Here is an 18,791-nt window from a genome sequence, read left to right on the forward strand (position 1 = left end):
GGGAAATCCATCTCTCGGCCATCACTCTCCAGTCTCACACACACGGGCTCACAATGCCATGAAACTTGCCAGAAACAATGATATGATGTGGCAAATAATAACAACTCAGACTGAGACATGATATGATATGCATGAAATAGATTGAGTACAGAATATCAATGAAACTAATGAGATGACAGCAAGAAACGACCAATGGATCTCAACAGTATTGGCGTGAAGCCCTAAAATGACAATTAGCATGATTTATAGTTCATTTCCTTAATCATATAGTCACAACACATATATCAACAAGAAAGAGTCACTAAGCGGTGCCACGGAATGAACCAGGCCACAATTCTCACGGTGCACACCCACACGCCCGTTACTTGGCATTTGTTACACCTCAATATAAATCACATAACACGTAGTTCAGAGTCTTGAACCCTCAGAACCAAGTTTGGAAGAGTTACTTACCTCAAACCAAGCCAAATCCTACTCCGCTACGCCTTTGCCTCAGAAATCGGCCCCGAAACGTCCCGAATCTAACCAAAAGCAATACAATGCAATCAATATAGGCCAAGGAATCAATTCCACACGAAAAACTATAAATTCAATCCAAAATCCCGAAATTCACCCAAACCCTTCCCCTGGGCCTGCATCTCGGAATCCGATAAAAATAACAAAACTAGAAACTCCTTCCACTCACAAGTTCATATATACAAAATTTATCAAAATCCGACTCCATTTGACCCCTTAAATCCTCAATCAAAACTCTCCAAAACACAAGCCCTAGCCCCTTCTACTTCTCCCCCAATTCCCACTAATTCCATGATTAAACAGTAGGAAAATCATAACAAACACAAATAATAAAGCCCAAGTAGCTTACCTCACTGATACCCCTCGATTTCCTCTTGAAAATCACTACCCAAAGCTCAAAACCAGGCAAACAATTGTGAAGAATTGGCAAAAATCGCGAAAGGTCTAATTTATACTTCTGCCCAGGCATTTCCGCACCTGCGGCAAAATTCATGCACCTGCGGGACCGCACCTGCAGTCCAAATGCCGCATCTCCGCATTTCACCTAAAGCCCCAGCTTTCGCACCTATGCCCCAAGCCTCACACATGTAGGCTCGCAGATGCGGTCCAACATCCACTCCTGCGGCCCTTCTCCACTTCTGCGGTCCATTTTCACTTCTGCGGACCTCGCACCCGCGGTCCCTAATCCGCAGGTGCGGAAATAACAGAAGCAGCAGTTTCAGCTGCTCAAACAAATTTCCAACTCTTCAGCTAGCCATCCGAATTCATCCCGAGGCCGTCGGGACCTCAACCAAAAATTCCAACCAGTCACATACCAACATTCAAACTTATTCAAACCTTCAGAACACTTGAAACAACATAAAAACACCAAATCACCCTCGGGTTCAAGCCTAAGAACTTTAAATTTCCCAATTCCGCAAATGATGCCGAAACCTATCAAACCTCATTCGAATGACCTGAAACTTTGCACAAACGTCACAAATGACACTACAGACCTACTCAATTTCGAGAATTTCATTCCTACCCCGATATCAAAATTTCCACTACCGACCGAGAAATGCCAAATTTCCGATTTCCTCATTTCAAGCCTAAATCTACCACATACCTCCAAATTACATTCCGAACATGCTTCTAAGTCCAAAATCACCTAACGAAACAATCTGAACCATAAAAATCCCAATCCGTGATCGTTTACTCATAGGTCAACATCCGATTGACTTTTTCCAACTTGAACTCCAAAATAAAAGACTAAGTGTCTTATTTCACTCCAAAACAACTCTGAACCCGAACCAACCAACACGATCCGTTGAAATACAGCTGAAGAACACATAAAGAAGTAGAATGGGGGAGATGGGGCTATAACTCATGAAACGACTGGCCGGGTCGTTACATCCTCCCCTCTTAAACAATCATCCATCCTCAAACGAGTCAAGAAACATACCTAAAGACTCAAACATGTGTCGATATCTTCTCCGCATCTCCCTCTTGGTCTCCCAAGTAGCCTCCTCCATGGGCCGACCTCTTCACTGCACTTTCACTGAAGCTATATCCTTTGATCTCAACTTTCGGACATGCCGCTCCAAAACAATTACTGGTTCCACATCATAAGTCAAATCACCGTCTAACTGAACCGTGCTGAAATCCAAAACTTGAGACGGATTGCCAATATACTTTCAGAGCATAGAAACATGAAATACTGGATGCACACTCGACAAGCTAGGTGGTAAAGAAAGCACATAAGCCACCTCCTCAATCCTCCGAATCACCTCAAAATGCCCAATAAATTGAGGGCTCAATTCGCCCTTCTTCCCAAATCTCATGACACCCTTCGTGGGTGAAACCTTTAATAGAACCTTCTCCCCGACCATGTAAGACACATCACGAACCTTTCTATCAACATAACTCTTTTATCTTGACTGAACTATACGAAGTCGCTCCTGAATCACCTTCACCTTGTCCAGATCATCATGTATCAAGTCTGTACCCAAAAGTCTAGCCTCGCCCGGCACAAACCAACCTACTGAAGATCTACATCGTCTTCCATATAAAGCGGCATATGGATCCATCTGAATACTCGACTGATAACTATTGTTATAGGCAAACTTCGCGAGCGGTAGAAACTGGTCCCATGAACCCCCACAGTCAATGACACAAGTGCGCAACATGTCCTTCAATATCTGAATAGTGCGCTCGCATGTGCCCGTCCATCTGAGGGTGAAAAAATATGCTCAACTCAACATGAGTACCCAACTCTCGCTGCACGACCCTCCAAAATTGCGATGTAAACTAAGTACATATATCTGAAATGATGGAAACTGGGACACCATGCAGGCGAACAATCTCTCGGATATAAATCTCAGCTAACTGCTCTAAAGAATAGGTAGTACACCTAGGAATGAAGTGCGCGGACTTGGTCAGCCGATCCACAATCACCCAAATAGCATCGAACTTTCTCAAAGTCTGTGGGAGTCCAGCTACAAAATCCATGGTGATCCGCCCCCACTTCCACTCTGGAATATCCATCTACAGAAGCAAGCCACCTAGTCTCTAATGCTCATATTTCACCTGCTGATAATTGAGACACCGAGCTATAAATCCCACTATATCCTTCTTCATTCTCTTTCACCAATAGTACTGTCTCAAATCCTGATACATCTTCATGGCACCTGAATGGATGGAATAACGCGAGCTATGAGTCTTCTCAAGAATCAACTCCCAAAGTCCATCTACATTGGGCACACATATCCGGCCCTATATCCTCAATACCCCATCATCACCAATAGTCACATATCTGGCATCCACGTGATGAAATATGTCCTTGAGGACAAGCAAATGAGGATCATCATACTGGGGCTCTCTAATACGATAAAACAAGGAAGACCAAGAAACCACACAAGCTAAGATCTGACTGGGCTCCGAAATATCCAACCTTACAAACTGATTGGCCAAGGCCTGAACATCAACTGCAAGAGGTTTCTCCCCAATAGGAATAAATGCAAGATTGCCCATACTCACCGCCTTCCAACTCAAGGCATCGACAACCACATTGGCCTTTCCCGGGTGATACAAGATAGTAATATCATAGTCCTTCAACAGCTCTAACCATCTCCGCTGCCTCAAATTGAGATCCTTCTACTTGAACAAGTGCTGGAGGCTATGATGATTAGTAAACACCTCACAAGACACACCATAGAGATAATGCCTCCAAATCTTCAATGCGTGAACAATGGAAGCTAATTAAAAATCATGAACATGGTAGTTCTTCTCATGGGGCTTCAACTGATGAGAAACATAAGCAATCACTCTACCCTCCTTCATCAACACACATCCAATGTCGACCCGAGAAGCATCACAATATACCATGTAAGAACCTGAAGTTGATGGCAAAACTAACACTGGAGCTGTAGCCAAGGCAGTCTTGAGCTTCTGAAAGCTCACCTCACACTTATCCGACCACCTGAAAGGAGCACCCTTTTAAGTCAATTTGGTCAAGGGTGATGATATAGATGAAAATCCCTGAACAAACCGATGGTAATAACCTACCAAACCAAGAAACTGCGAATCTCTGTGGTTGAGGACGGTTTGGGCCAACTCTGGACTGCCTCTATCTTCTTCGGATCAACTTGAATACCCTCACCGGACACCATGTGCCCCAAGAATGCCACTGAACTGAGCCAAAACTCATATTTGGAGAACTATTCATAAAGCTTCTACTCCATCAAGTGTTGCAATACAACTCTCAAATGCTCAGCATGCTCCTCCTGACTATGTGAGTACACCAGAATATTATTAATGAATACAATAACAAACGAGTCAAGATAAGGCCAAAACATGTTGTTCATCAAATGCATGAATGTTGTTGGGGCATTGGTTAGCCCAAAAGACATCACAAGTAACTCATAATGACTATATCGGGTTCTGAAAGTTGTCTTAAGAAGGTCTGAGTCTCTAATCTTCCTCTGGTGATACCCTGACCGAAGATCAATCTTGAAGAACACTCTCGCTCCTTGAACCTGGTCAAATAAATCATCAATACGAGTCAAAGGATACTTTTTCTTGATTGTGACTTTGTTCAACTGCTTGTAATCAAATCACATCCTCATCGTGCCATCCTTATTCTTTACAAATAGAATAGGCGTACCCCAAGGCAATACACTAGGCCTAATAAACCCCTTATCAACGAGTTCTTAAAGCTGGTCCTTCAACTCTTTCAACTCTGCTGGTGACATATGATACAATGGAATAAAAATGGGCTGAGTGCCCGACACCAAATCAATACCAAAGTCAATATCCCTGTCTGGTGGCATGCCCGGTACGTCAACATGAAATAAATCCAGGAAGTCCCTCACTTCCGAAAATGAATCGATACTAGGAGTCCCTGCACTGACATCCCTTACAAAGGCCAAATAAGAAAGACAACCTTTCCCAACCATCCGTTGGGCCTTCAAGTATGAAATCACCCTACTGGGAACATAATTTGTGAAACCTCGCCACTCAATCCATGGCACCACCGGCATATTCCAACTTTACCGTCTTAGCGTGATACATAGATAACCAATCCATGCCCAATATCACATCAAAATCAACCATACTAAGTAGTAAAAGGTATACTCGGGTCTCAAAATCCCCAATAGTCACTACAAAAATCGATATACGCGGTCCACAACAATAGTATCGCTTACCTTAGTAAATACACAAACAGATGAAATAAGAGACTCACGGGGCATATCTAAATAATGGGCAAAATATGATGACACATATGAAAAAGTGGAACCAGGGTCAAATAATACAAAGGCATCCCTGTGGCAGACTGAGACAATACATATGATCATGACATCTGAAGTAATAGCATCTGGTCCGGCTGGGAGCGCATTGAAATAGGCCTGACCACCATTTGATCGACCTTCCCTTCTAGGGCGACCCCTAGATGACTGACCTCCACCCCAAGCTGGCTGGATGGGTGGGGAAGTAACTGGTGCTGAAGTCGATGGCTGACTCCTCGGTTGTGATGAACCTCCTGTAATGCCGGGACAAAACCTCTTGATATGACCCAATTATCCACACTCAAAGCAACCACTACCGGCCACTAGCAATGGGGACTTAAGGGAGCCTCGAGCAACGGGATACCTACTAGAAGAACCAGGAATAAATGAACCTTGAACTGATGGTGCATGAGTCAAACTCTGAGCTGGAAGGGCACTGATATGAACTATGAGATCCATGGCCAGATGATCCACCATAGTGTCCCAGACGAGCTGACTGAGCATGTCTGAATGGATAGCCTCTGTCGTGCTGGAACTGACCTCCAGAAGGAACACCACTAAAAATACCAGATCCTCGAGGCCTCTTGGCCTCCCTCTCAACTCTCTCATGGCAGCGAACTAACTCTATTTCTTTGGAAATGTCAACTACCTCCTCAAAAGAAGCATCAGACACTCTCTCCTTAGTCATAAGAATGTGTAGCTGATAAGCAAGGCCATCACGAACCTCCTAATCCTCTCCCTGTCTGTAGGAGCCAACCAAACAGCATGATGGGCTAAATCAAAAAACCTCATCTCATACTGCATCACAGTCATATGATCCTAATGCAACTACTCGAACTATCTGCGCAGCTCCTCTCTGCGAGACTACGACACATACTTCTCCAGAAAGAGAACGGAGAACTGCTGCCAGGTAAGGGGTGCTGCACCAATAGGTCTACGCCTCTCATAAGCCTCCAACCAAGTAAATGTAGCGCTAAAGAATTGAAAAGTGGTGAATGAGACCCTACTGGTCTCTAGAATACCCGTTGTATGAAGAATCCTCTGACACTTATCCAAGAAACCCTAGGCATCCTCGCCCTCTACACCACTGAAAGTCGGAGGGTGAAGCCTACCAAATCTCTCCAATCGACACTGCTCGTCAACAGGCATGACTGGCACCACATAATCCTAAACAGGTGCAACTGGCTGGGCTGGTGGTGCCTCCGGTGTTTGAAGTCCCTGAGCAACCTGCTAGAGTATACGGGCGGCAAGAGACTGAGTGTCTCACCCAGCCTAGGAAGTAGCTGATGTAGCAGAAATGGCGACTACCTGAGCAAGACTGGGATAACAATAGGCACAATCGGTGCTTGAGCTGGTCCTGCTGGAGAGTCCACAACTAGAACTTGATCATGAACTGGAGCGGTTGGTGGATCTGCAGGCACTACCCTAACTGTTGTACGTGCCACACCCCTGCCCCTAATATGGCCTCGACCGCGACCCCGGCCTCTAGTGGCCCCAACTGGTGGTACTGGTGGTCGTCCATCCGGACCAGTAGCATGTGTCCTCACCATTTTTGAGAGAATAAAATAACAGAAGTTTAGTACCAGAATCAACAGATTCGCATGACAAGAATTCAAGAATGTGAAGTTTTTCTAAAGGTTCTATAGCCTCTTAAAGATAAGTACAGACATCTCTGTACCGATCCGCAAGACTCTACTAAACCTGCTCATGACTCATGAGACCTATGTTACCTAGGCTCTAATACAAACTTGTCACGACCCCAAAACAAACCCGGTCGTGATTGATCCTATCATGGAACTAGGACAACCGACACATTCCCAAAAAAGTCCAACATTTCATTAAAACTTAAATAACAACCTTTTTCAACTGAAATTTCCATAAAAGATATAAAGTCAAAAACCAAAATGCGGAAATAAAAGCCCGACCTCAGGTGTCACTAAGTCATGAGCAATACTACAATTGTTCCAAAACATAACAAGACCAAAAATAGTCTAAAAGTAGCCGAAGTATACTAGAAGGAACATAAAGAAGGAGAAAGGCGGGACTGCGATCGTCAGGCAGCTACCTCACTATCTCCGGTGATAATCCGCAACCATAATAGTCAACAGCTGCTACCATGACCTGAGATACCTGGATCTGCACACAAGGTGCATGGGGTAACGTGAGTACACCAACTCAGTAAGTAACAAGTCCAAATTATGGACTGACAGGTAGTGATGAACTAAACCTCAGCAATTATAACACAATTAAATTGTACAGTAACATAGGCATGCTGGCAATTCAATTATTCAACTCAACAGTAAAGTAAATACTAGTTCGAACAATGTGAAGTATAAAGTTCAGCAAATCTCTATATGGCAATGCCAGAAATGTATGAAAATACACTGTGTGCTCCCACTCTTAAGTGCTCAATCACCCGGTACTGCATATGGTCATCCGGCCCAGGGAAGTCTATCCCGGAATATATACAACACTGACTGCAAGTCAACTGGTACCGAGGAACAAGGGTAATCCAACCCTGAGGAGAAATCCGTCTCCAGGTATCAATACTTCGGACAAATCCATATCCAGGGAAATCCATCCCTCAAATATCATCTGCGCTTACTGGGGGTATGTTACAGACTCCAAAGGGGCTCCTACATCTCATGCGCTATCATAATCATCAACATAATTATTGCGGCGTGCAACCCGATCCCATAACTGCCACTCATAATCAGGTCATCGGTCTTACTCAGTCATCACTCTCAAATCTCACACATACAGGCTCATAAAACCATGAAACTCACCCAAAACAATGATATGATGTGCCAAATAATAACAACTGAGACTGAGCCATGATATGATATGCATGAACAAAATTAAGTACGGAATATCAATGAAACTAATGAGATGACAGCAAGAAAAGACCACTCGAGTCTCAACAGTATTGGTGTGAAACCCTAACATGATAATTAGCATGATTCATAGTTCATTTCTTTAATCATATAATCACATCACAAATATCAACAAGAAAGAGTCACTAAGCGGTGCCATGGAATGAACCAGGCCACAATTCTCACAGTGCACACCCACACGCCCATCACTTGGCATTTGCATCACCTCAATATAAATCGCATAACACGTAGTTCGGGGTTTCGAACCCTTAGAACCAAGTTTGGAAGCGTTACTTACCTCAAACCAAGCCAAATCCTATTCCGCTACACCTTTGCCTCTGGAATCGGCCTTCAAACGTCCCGAATCTAACCAAAATCAATACAATGCAATCAATATAGGCTAAGGAATCAATTCCACACGAAATACTATCAATTCAAACCAAAATCCCGAAATTCACACAAATCCGACCCCTAGGTCCACGTTTGGAATCCGACAAAAATCACAAAACTAGAAACATTTTCCACTCACGAGTCTATACATACAAGATTTATTAAAATCCGACTCCATTTGACCCCTCAAATCCTCAATCAAAATGCTCCAAAACTCAATCCCTAGCCCCTTCAACTTCACCCTAAATTCCCACTAATTCCATGATTAAACAGTAGGAAAATTATCACAAACACAAATAATAAAGCCCAAGTGGCTTACCTCACTGATACTCCTCGATTTCCTCTTGAAAATCACTGCCCAAAGCTCAAAACCCGGCCAACAATGGTGAAGAATGGGCAAAAATTAGCGTAGGGTCTAATTTATACTTTTGCCCAGGCATTTCCGCACCATCGGCCAAATTCACGCACCTGCGGGACTCCACCTGCGGTCCAAACACCGTATCTGCGCATTTCACTTAAATCCCCAGCTTTTGTACCTGCGCCCCAAGCCTCGCACTTGCGGGCTCGCAGATGGGGTCCAACTTCCGCTCCTGTGATCCTTATCGCTTCTGCAGTCCATTTCCGCTTCTACGGACCTCACATCTGCGATCCCCAATCCGCAAGTGCGGAAATAACAGAAGCAGCAGTTTCAGCTGCTCAAACCAATTTCCAACTCTTATGCTAGCCATCTGAATTCATCCCGAGGCCCTCGGGACCTCAAACAAAACTACCAACCAGTCACATACCACCATTCAAACTTATTCAAAACTTCGGAACACTCCAAACAACATCAAAACACCAAATCACCCTCGGATTCAAGCCTAAGAACTTCTAAACTTCCGAATTTTGCAAATAATGTCGAAACTTATCAAACCTTGTCCAAATGACCTAAACCTTTGCACACACGTCACAAATGAAAATACGGACCTACTCCAATTTCCAGAATTTCATTCTGACCCCGATATCAAAATTTCCAGTGCCGACCGAGAAATGCCAAATTTCCAATTTTGTCAATTCAAGCCTAAATCTACCACGGACCTTCAAATTACATTTCAAACATGCTCCTAAGTCCAAAATCACCTAACGGAGCTATCCAAACCATAAAAATTCAAATCCGAGATAGTTTACTCATAGGTCAACATCCGGTTGACTTTTTCCAACTTGAACTCCTAAATAAGAGACTAAGTGCCTCATTTCACTCCAAAACCACTCTGAACCCAAACCAACCAACACGATGCAATGATATACAGATAAAGAACATATAAAGAAGCAGAAATGGGAGAAAAGGGGCTATAACTCATGAAACGGCCGGCCGGGTCGTTACACTAAGTACAAGAATTTATGTTATGATAAAACAATCAACTTTTAATTGAGTAACTAAATTATTCATCACTATTTGATTCGATTATCATCAATATATCTTGGTAAACAATAGATTTCTCAAAGATCAATTGGTTTGATAGTGTTATGTTGAACATGTAGTCATCGGATTATGTATTTGGTAGTGTATGTCTCATATTTAAAAAAAACTAATAATAACCGAAAAAACCAAAAACCGATAAAAACCGAATCGAAAAAAAATTAGCTTAATTGGTTTGGTTTGATTCCAATATTTGAATAACCAACTTACTTGATTTGATTTCTTTTTGGGGAAAAATCAATCCAAACCGAATCATAAACACCTCTAACTTCCAGGCTTTTCGCTTCTGCGGACCTTTTAGCCGTTTCTGCGATACCGCTTTTGCGGTCAAACCTTCGCCCCTGCGGAATTATACTACACACCCGACCTCGTGCACCTTCGGTCCCCCTCTTCGCATTGGAGGAATCGCATCTGTGGATAGAACCTTCGCTTCGATGATCACCAGCTACAACCCAACTCTGCTTCTACGGACCCTAATCCGTAGAAGCGCATCCGCTCCTGCGACCTTCTTTTCGCACCTGCGCCCCCAACATCTATAATCGATGCTGAAGCCTATCAAATCAACTCTGATGGACCTCAAATTTTGCACACATATCATAAATAAAACAATAGACCTATTCCAAATTTTGAAACCAAAATCCGAGCTAGGTAAGCACAAAATCAACTCTCGATCAAACTTCTCAACTCTCCAAACTTCTAATTGTTTTAACTTTTGCCATTTCAAGGAAAAATAACCTACGAACCTCCAAATCAATATCCGGACACACTCCTAAGTCTACAATTACCATATGGATCTATAAGAATCATCAAAACTCCATTCCGGAGCCATTGACACATAAGTCAACATCCGGTCAACTCTTTCAACTTAGACTTCCAACTTGGGATTAAGTGCCCCAATTTATTCTGAAACATCCCCGAAATTAAAATAACTACCCCGGCAACTCAGACTACAACAATTGAACATAGAATAAGTCATAAATAGAGGAACAAGGCTACAACACTTAAAATGACTAGCTGGGTCGTTACATAGCAATATCAGCAAACCAAGATGGTCGATGTACAACAAATGTGACTGAAAATATATGTTCATCAAGAAATTTTTGTTTCGTATCTTATCTCAGTGGGAGGATTTTTTGAACCGACACAAATGATCATCTATCTAATTTTCTGAACCTTTTCGATCTTTTATTTCAAGATTGAATTCTAGTATAAGGAGTATTTATCTTAGAAATCTAGGTCTAACATATTTCTTTGCTAAGAGGTACTTTAAAGTTGCAAGATCAGTGTAAACTGTAATTTTTATTTCTATAAATTAGAAATGAAAATTTTCAAATGCAGATACTACTGCCAGTAATTCCTTCGTAGTTGTGGCATAATTCGTTAAAGCTTCATTAAGGGTTCTACTAGTGTAGTGGATAAGTCTGAAGATCTTGTCTCTCTTTTGTACTAATATTGCTCCTACTAATATATCAGTTACATCACACACCATTTCAAGTGGTTGGCTCTAGGGGTGGGGATATATCGGTTAGAACCGAAGAAACCTACTGAACCGAAAAAAATTTTATTTCGATTATTCAGTTTTTTTGGTCGGTTTCAGTTTGAAATTTTAGTTTTTCGATTTGGTCGTCGGTTATTGATTTATTTGGTTCGGTTAACCAAAAAATCGAATTATTAGCAAAATGGATTATTTAAACTACATATAGGCTAAGCCCATAGGTAATAATATTAGGCCCAATTTTAAGTTCCATCAAAGACCCAACCCAAATAAGTAAGTCAATGACTTTTCCCAGTCTTAAAACTTTCAACTCTAATAAAACTTCCATTTTATTCTAAGTCACTAGGGTTCTTCAAACTTCTGTTGCGCCCCTCTAGTCTCTATCGTCATTGATACACTTGTGCCGATGTGCTGCATCAGTTTTCGTTGTTGTCAGATTTCTTGTTGTTTTCCAAGTAAGCTTCTTTTTTTTTTATAATTCTCTCATTTCTTCTTTTTTTGTTCTCTGTCCTTGCCAATCTTTTACTATTTCCCTCGTTTTATTAAATATTTTCTTGTTTTTTCTGCCAACAAATTCGTCAATCCAATTATTACATAGAAGGAGCTAAATATGATAATATTCAAACCGAAAACGGACTAGAAATAATTGAACTAAAATTAAAAAATCGGACTGAACTAAACTTATTTCAGTTACTACTTTTACTAAACTGAAAACCAAATAACTGAACTGAATTTGTTCAAACCGAATTGAACAGACCGAATACCCACCCCTAGTTGGCTCTAATCAAGAGAAACAACAATTGAAATATTATTCAATTGTTCCTTGAGAAACAAAAATATTTTTCTGAAAATCTTCAGAAAATTCAAGATCTACTGCAATGCCTTATACTAATTGGGCAACATCTTTTTATATAAGAAAATTTCATGATAACTTCTCGGTTCGGTGCTAGATTTCCATAGCAAATCTAGATTTAACATTTGCAGATATGAGAATTCGTCATTCTAAGTTTGGATTTCGTCGATTTCGACATGACAAATCAAGACTTGGTGCATTGTCACGCAATACTTCTTTGTGTGTTTTCTTTGCTTTATCACCTCATAATTTTTTTTGCTTTTCTGAGAGAAATTACATGGTTAATATCAGGTAAAATGCACTTATCATACTTCCTCTGTAGGCTATCCCAATTTATATAACACTTTTCTCTTTTCTAACAATTGATCCTTTTAATTGTGACAATTTATTGGGACGTAGTTTCACTTTTCAAAATACAATTTCGAGCCCCTTTGGCTAAGCTAACAATGTTGCTTAGTTCGAGAAATGCTTTTGTTCAAAAGTATTATTCGAAAACGTACTTTGTATGGTAGGATTTGTGTTTGACTTTTTCATTTGAGTAGTGCTTTTGATAAAAAAAAATTATATTTGGCTATTCTTTCCAAAAAGTACTTTTGAGTTCTGAGTATCAAATTACAAATAAGAAGTAAATGTTCAATTTGCAATTAGTATGATTTAAGAAAGAGAATAATATTTAAATATTTATATAAAGAAATTCAATAAAATATAAAAAAATAAAGTAAAAATATAAAAAGATTTTTATTTTATCAATATAAAATATTGTTGTTCCAAAGAAATAATATTGATTATCTGGTAACATTTATTGTTTACATGATGATTTAAATATATAAATACATCATTTAATATAAACAAAAACTCCATTTTTATAAATTACTGTATAAAAGAAGAGATCTATTTATAGTTGAAAGACTATTCCAAAGAGGAAATAGGAGAAGAGAATAAAATTATGGAATAAGTAAAAAAAAAGAAATGTTAATAGAAGAAAAAAGGAAAAGGTTAAAATAATGAGAGATAATTTGAAAAATATAAATTAATTTTAAGAATATTTTTGTCTTGAATAAATTAACTTTCTGGTTTTGGTTCTTGGAAAAAGCTAAAATTTGTAGTTTCTCCTCAAAGTAGAAAAACTCTAATGCTCAAAAGCACTTTTTCATTTCGGTTAAATATTTCAAATTTTCAAAAAAAACTTTTTAAACAAAAAAAAATACTTTTAGTCTCCTAGAAACTTAGCAAATAGTCTTTTATATATTTTGGAAGTATGTAAAAAAGTATTATATGTCACAATAATTAATAATTCAAAATGATTAAAGGACAAACAAAATTTTGACTCTCAAAATCCGAAAAATATCACATAAATCAGGACGGAGGGAGCACTATGTGCTTAAGGTAGGAAAAAAAATGATGAAAAAACAACAAAGATTATTGCACTCTCATTGAAGCCTTTAGCTACAAACTTTTCAGGTTTCGGGTGCACTCTCATCGGAGCCAATAATTAATAATTCTAATACTGTGCTGAGTTTGCTGGCCAAATTATCATCCGTTTCTTATCTTTTTGGTTGACAAGACACATATCTATCAATTCTATAAATTTCAGGTTTGATTTCTAATAGGGACCAAGAATTCTAGTACTTTAGATTTTACCTAAAGTTCTAAATTTAGAAGTCTATAAAGTAACATGCTATATGCTTAGAGCAGTATGAAGAAGAAAATTAACAAGCCATCGAGATCTCACAGTTGACAAAGCATTTATTAATAGAAAACATAATAAAAATATACCCTTCAATCGGAAAAAAATAGAAATCATAAATAAAATACAACCCTCAACCAAAAAAAAAAAGCAAAAGAAAGGAAATAAAATTCTAGCTCTACATAGGAATCCCTAACCTATTGGAATAGCTGTGGAACCACTCGTTTTATCCACTTATTATTGAAAATCCTTATCTTATAGAGCTATATTACTGATATGCAAAAGCATATTCTTAAAGCATGTTATAAGTTACGCGCCAACGGAATCTGTCTTCTTCTTTGTCTTCGTAGAAAGTGTAGGCCTTGAGATTTCCATCTATTTCTAGCCGAAGGTATGTTAAAGTTGTGTTGATTTTAGTGAACGCCATAACATGGGAATTTCTTGTTGTTGATTTAGCCAATCTGTAGTCCAACTTCACCCTTTGATTTCCGCTGTTCAATTTTATTGATTCCAAAGTGCTATTTTTGAAATCAAACCAAGCTAATTCCACGGCAAGCTTGGTTCTGTTATAGATACCGAATATTTTCGGTTTCACTTCCAAGCTGTAAGGCCCGTTTACGTTCTTTTTCATGGAGGCCCGGCTCACAAGCTTATTCGGGCCTGACAAGCGGAGAGATTGGCCCACTAAAAGAGTGTCGGTGGGATGGTCGAAACTCTGCCAAATGAATTTTCCCTTTGAGTTATGAAGGACAAAGTTACCATTTGGTAACAACTTGAAACCAGTGACGCCTTTTTTAGCTGTGTTTGTTTGCCAAGCAATTCGACCATTAGCTTCTGCCAAGACAAGATTTCCATCTGTTCCTAAAGAAAAAGTGGCATTTTCCTTGACAGGATTTCCCCTATTAGCTTCCCATACCCAACGCATTAGAGATTCGGAACGGACAGTACCCATGCGCAAAGCTAGTGTCCATGCATTAGGGGTAGTGTTGTAAAAACAGAACTGGAATGGATTAGTGAAAATTCCAGAGAAAACACGATAATCTGCTTGGTATTCGACAACAAAAGGTCCTAATTCACCTTCATTGACGAATTTGAAGGTGTTTTCAACTGGGACTTGGGCAATTGAAGAAAATATTTGGCAGAAAAGAAAGAGAGAGGCAACAAGTGTAGTAGGCAATGAAGGAGACATGTTTAATTTCTTCTTTTAGCTGTTTGATGATATGATCCTTAGTTTCTTGCTATCCGTATTTATAGATGGATGGCGATGGATAATTAATTAGTTATTATGAATAGTACTGTTCATCCGTATCTTTTAAATTTTTGCATTGACAAGATTATAATGCACAAGTTGGCGCAAATGTAGTCAATTCAAAACCGGTCAATGTTGAGGTGCTGTCTGCATATGGTGTACAGGAGCATAAGTATGAGTTTACCTTGTGCGTGGATATATGCCTTAAAACACTGTCCATTTTAAATTCGAAGACGAAAGAAATGTGGAAGTGTTGTCCATTAATTGATAGCCATGCTTATAAAGACTTATGTGATGTATATATTAGGTTGATATAAATATTCGATGAATGTAAGTATTTACCTAACCAAGAGTATGCATTTGTTGTCTCAAATTCGACATATGTAGAGAATTAAAAATAATTTAAAATATGTTGATTTTGAACATGACGACAATAACGGATTGTTTTGGCTGTGTCAAAGAGATTTTATCTCCACATAAGTCCAACGCATTATTAATATGATGTTTAGCTTCTAGTTTTTATTTTTTCATATATCATTAGGATTGTGAGCACGTGATTTTTGTTTTACGCGACAATCACTCTAAAAGAAATAAAAATAATAACAAATGGTCTTGCTGTACAATTTTTGGATTTTTACGTGGCATTTTGTTAGTTATTTGTGATTTCGTCTATTTTTATTTTTTATCAAACAAAATATAAAAAAAATGTGTGTCGTGTGTATTTGAACCGTAATTGATTTTAAAAGGAAAATCGTAAAATATATGTGTCTTTTATTCTATTTTTTGTTGTCATTTAATGATTTTATTTTTAATTAAATGTCAATGTGAGTGATAATTGTTGTTTTGAGTATTTATTAATATTGGTATGATTTTTTTTTTAATTATTAGGAATTTTTATTTAATTATAAGAAGGAAAACATTAGATTTGGGCCAAGATTTTAAATAAAATCAGGCCCAAACCAATGCAAATGACCCAGTCCAACCAGGCCTTCTGCAAGACGCCCCAAACGACGCCGTATAGGCATCATCTCTTCGAGCCGTTGATTGGTTCAAAGGAACGGCCCAGATCAGGCCAATCCTTTACCCAAACGACGCCGTATAAGGCCGTCTAATCTCAGCCGTTCAAACCAGGCTGATCTAACAGCCCTCGTCCCATCTCCTTTACCCGTTATCAGACCCGACCCAATGAAACCCGGTCTGATCCACCCCAGTATGAAAGCAAACGACACCGTTTCTTTTAATGGAAAGATCACAGCCGTTGATCAATGGCAATCCAACGACCAAGACACAACCATCCACCCCGTATAAAAGGCCTCATATCACACCCTGCCCCCTATCCAAACCCCCCTGCCTTAGTCGTCCCTTCCACAGACCCAAACCCACAGAACCCTAGCCGCCCCCTTTTCCTTCACCATTAATCCCGGCGGCATGGACGCCGGTGACCCCCATCTTAACACCATAGATGCACCTCACCATCCTGAACCCAAATCCACCAACCACTTAGCTCGAATCCCCTCCCACCTTCTCGAATCTTCATTTGAAGATTCGAGTCGGACCTCGACTTACACCGATTTACCCCAGCTTCACACCAGACAGTCCCCGGACCTCCCTCGTGACCAAACCATGCTTGGTTTGGTCCGAATCTAACCGTGGAAACCCAAATCCCAAATCTGCCATCTAGGAACCCTAGAAACCCCGAGCCTGGTCTGTGTCCGTTTGAGCCAAATGATTAGGGTCTAATGGACCTTAATCGAAGTGTTCTCAGTTGAGAACACTTCGATTAAAGTCCGTTCAACCCCAAGAAGAGTCTATTCAAACACGAGCTAAGGTTTTCTGATTTTTAAGGCTTTAGGTAATTTTTATTTTTCTTTATCAGTTTATTTTGTCTGCTACAATTGATTGTCTGTTCGTATGTTTTGTTTAATTTATGTTATTGAATTTTTGTCAACTGTTGTTATCCACCTTACCCGGACCTCTGTATTTGGCCAAGTTCTTTCCATTTACTGATCATGTGTATGTGTGTAAGCTTTACAATCAATTGAATTTAAATTCGATTGATTAATCAATTCTCTAGTACAATTTTTGCTTAGTCAGTGCAATTTGAATCGCACGTTTGATACTGTTAGATTTCTGATCATGGTCTTTGATTGTATATGTTATAATTAGTATAGTCGATTCGATACGTGTCGTCGAATAGTTTCGGCTGTTTGAATGATAACAATTTGATATGTTCTTGCTGAACATTGTTTGAATCAAAATTGAGGATCGAGTATAGCTACTTATAGTTGTTAATTTGAATCAGAAACCTAAGGATTTGGTTTGTAGTTGCAGTCTGAATTGGTGGCATGTGCACTTGTGCACAACATGTGCATAAAGGCCCTTTTTATAGTTTAAAATAACTTGACAGCATATGCTGTCAGGTTATATTCTTGCTGCCCATGTCTGCTTTTAGTTTAATAAGCTGATTAAAAGGGCTGTCATGAATCTCATGGGAGGTTTTCATATTTTAAAATGTTGAGTGGAAAAACAGCAAGAAAGGAGGGGGTTCTGATGTGTTTAACAGACTAAAAGGGGCTGATGTTAGGCTATAAAGAAGGGAGAACTTCCATTAGTTCAGGGAGAATTCAGACAGATTTGGAGACTGAAAATTAAACTGGATTTTGAGGGGTTTGAGAAAGCATAGATACAGAGAGAGATACCACAGAATAGGCATATACAGACACATACACAAGAGAGAAAAACATACAGAAAAACCAGAAACTGTTTCTTCCTACTGTTGTTTGGGTTTCATTTGTTCAACCTATTCAATCAATCCTGATTTCTTCCAAGTCTCAACTAAGTTTATTGGTTGGTTTGCATTAGTTGTTCTCCTGGACTTGGTCTGTCTTGGAGTATTGTTTCTACTACACTGTTTGCTGCTGTTATTTTGTTACTGTTTGTTCCATCGGCTATAGTTGCATCTTGCACTGGGATTTGTCCTGTTGTTATCTGCTGTTACTGCTGCTGCTTCTGTTGCCATTATCACTCTACTGACTTCTCTTCTTCTTCTTCAATTGTAAGCATTTCCAGGTACACACTTCTGAAACCATGTTTGCTGAAAGCTTGAAGTTTTGAAGTAGAAATACAGAAATGAATGTTGTTTGCTTTACAATACTTGTATTAAAAAACATAGCAATAAGTTGAATGTTAGTTAGCTTGTATTTGTTTAAGTTCATTTTATCTACAATTACTTTGTATGAATTAATATACATCCTAACCGAGGTGGATTACTAGACAATATTATTGTTAGATCAGATGTGTCGGGAGATGATATATTTGTTAGATCAGTTTATAGCTCATTAAAATATACCTTTGTGCAATATGTACTTAATAGAAGTTTAGTCTATTTAACACTACATGGTTATAGTTGTTAAGATGTCTGTATGATGAGGAGTGCGTGTGTGTTTAGTATATCGGCAGTCAAATCTCAGTTTCTATTTTTGTTTCCCTAACATGTAAGGCAGGAT

General features: G+C 39.3%; 1 protein-coding gene across 1 annotated transcript; it reads right to left on the reverse strand.

Moving 5' to 3' along the window:
* Positions 1-14,077: 14,077 nt before the first annotated feature.
* LOC142164738 (epidermis-specific secreted glycoprotein EP1-like) lies at positions 14,078-15,331 on the reverse strand. Its single transcript, XM_075223223.1, has one exon. It carries the CDS (start codon positions 15,223-15,225, stop codon positions 14,329-14,331), a length of 897 nt encoding a protein of 298 aa, XP_075079324.1. The 5' UTR covers positions 15,226-15,331; the 3' UTR covers positions 14,078-14,328.
* Positions 15,332-18,791: the final 3,460 nt, after the last annotated feature.

This window comes from Nicotiana tabacum, chromosome 10 (assembly GCF_000715075.1).
Source record: "Nicotiana tabacum cultivar K326 chromosome 10, ASM71507v2, whole genome shotgun sequence".
Lineage (NCBI taxonomy): Eukaryota > Viridiplantae > Streptophyta > Magnoliopsida > Solanales > Solanaceae > Nicotiana > Nicotiana tabacum.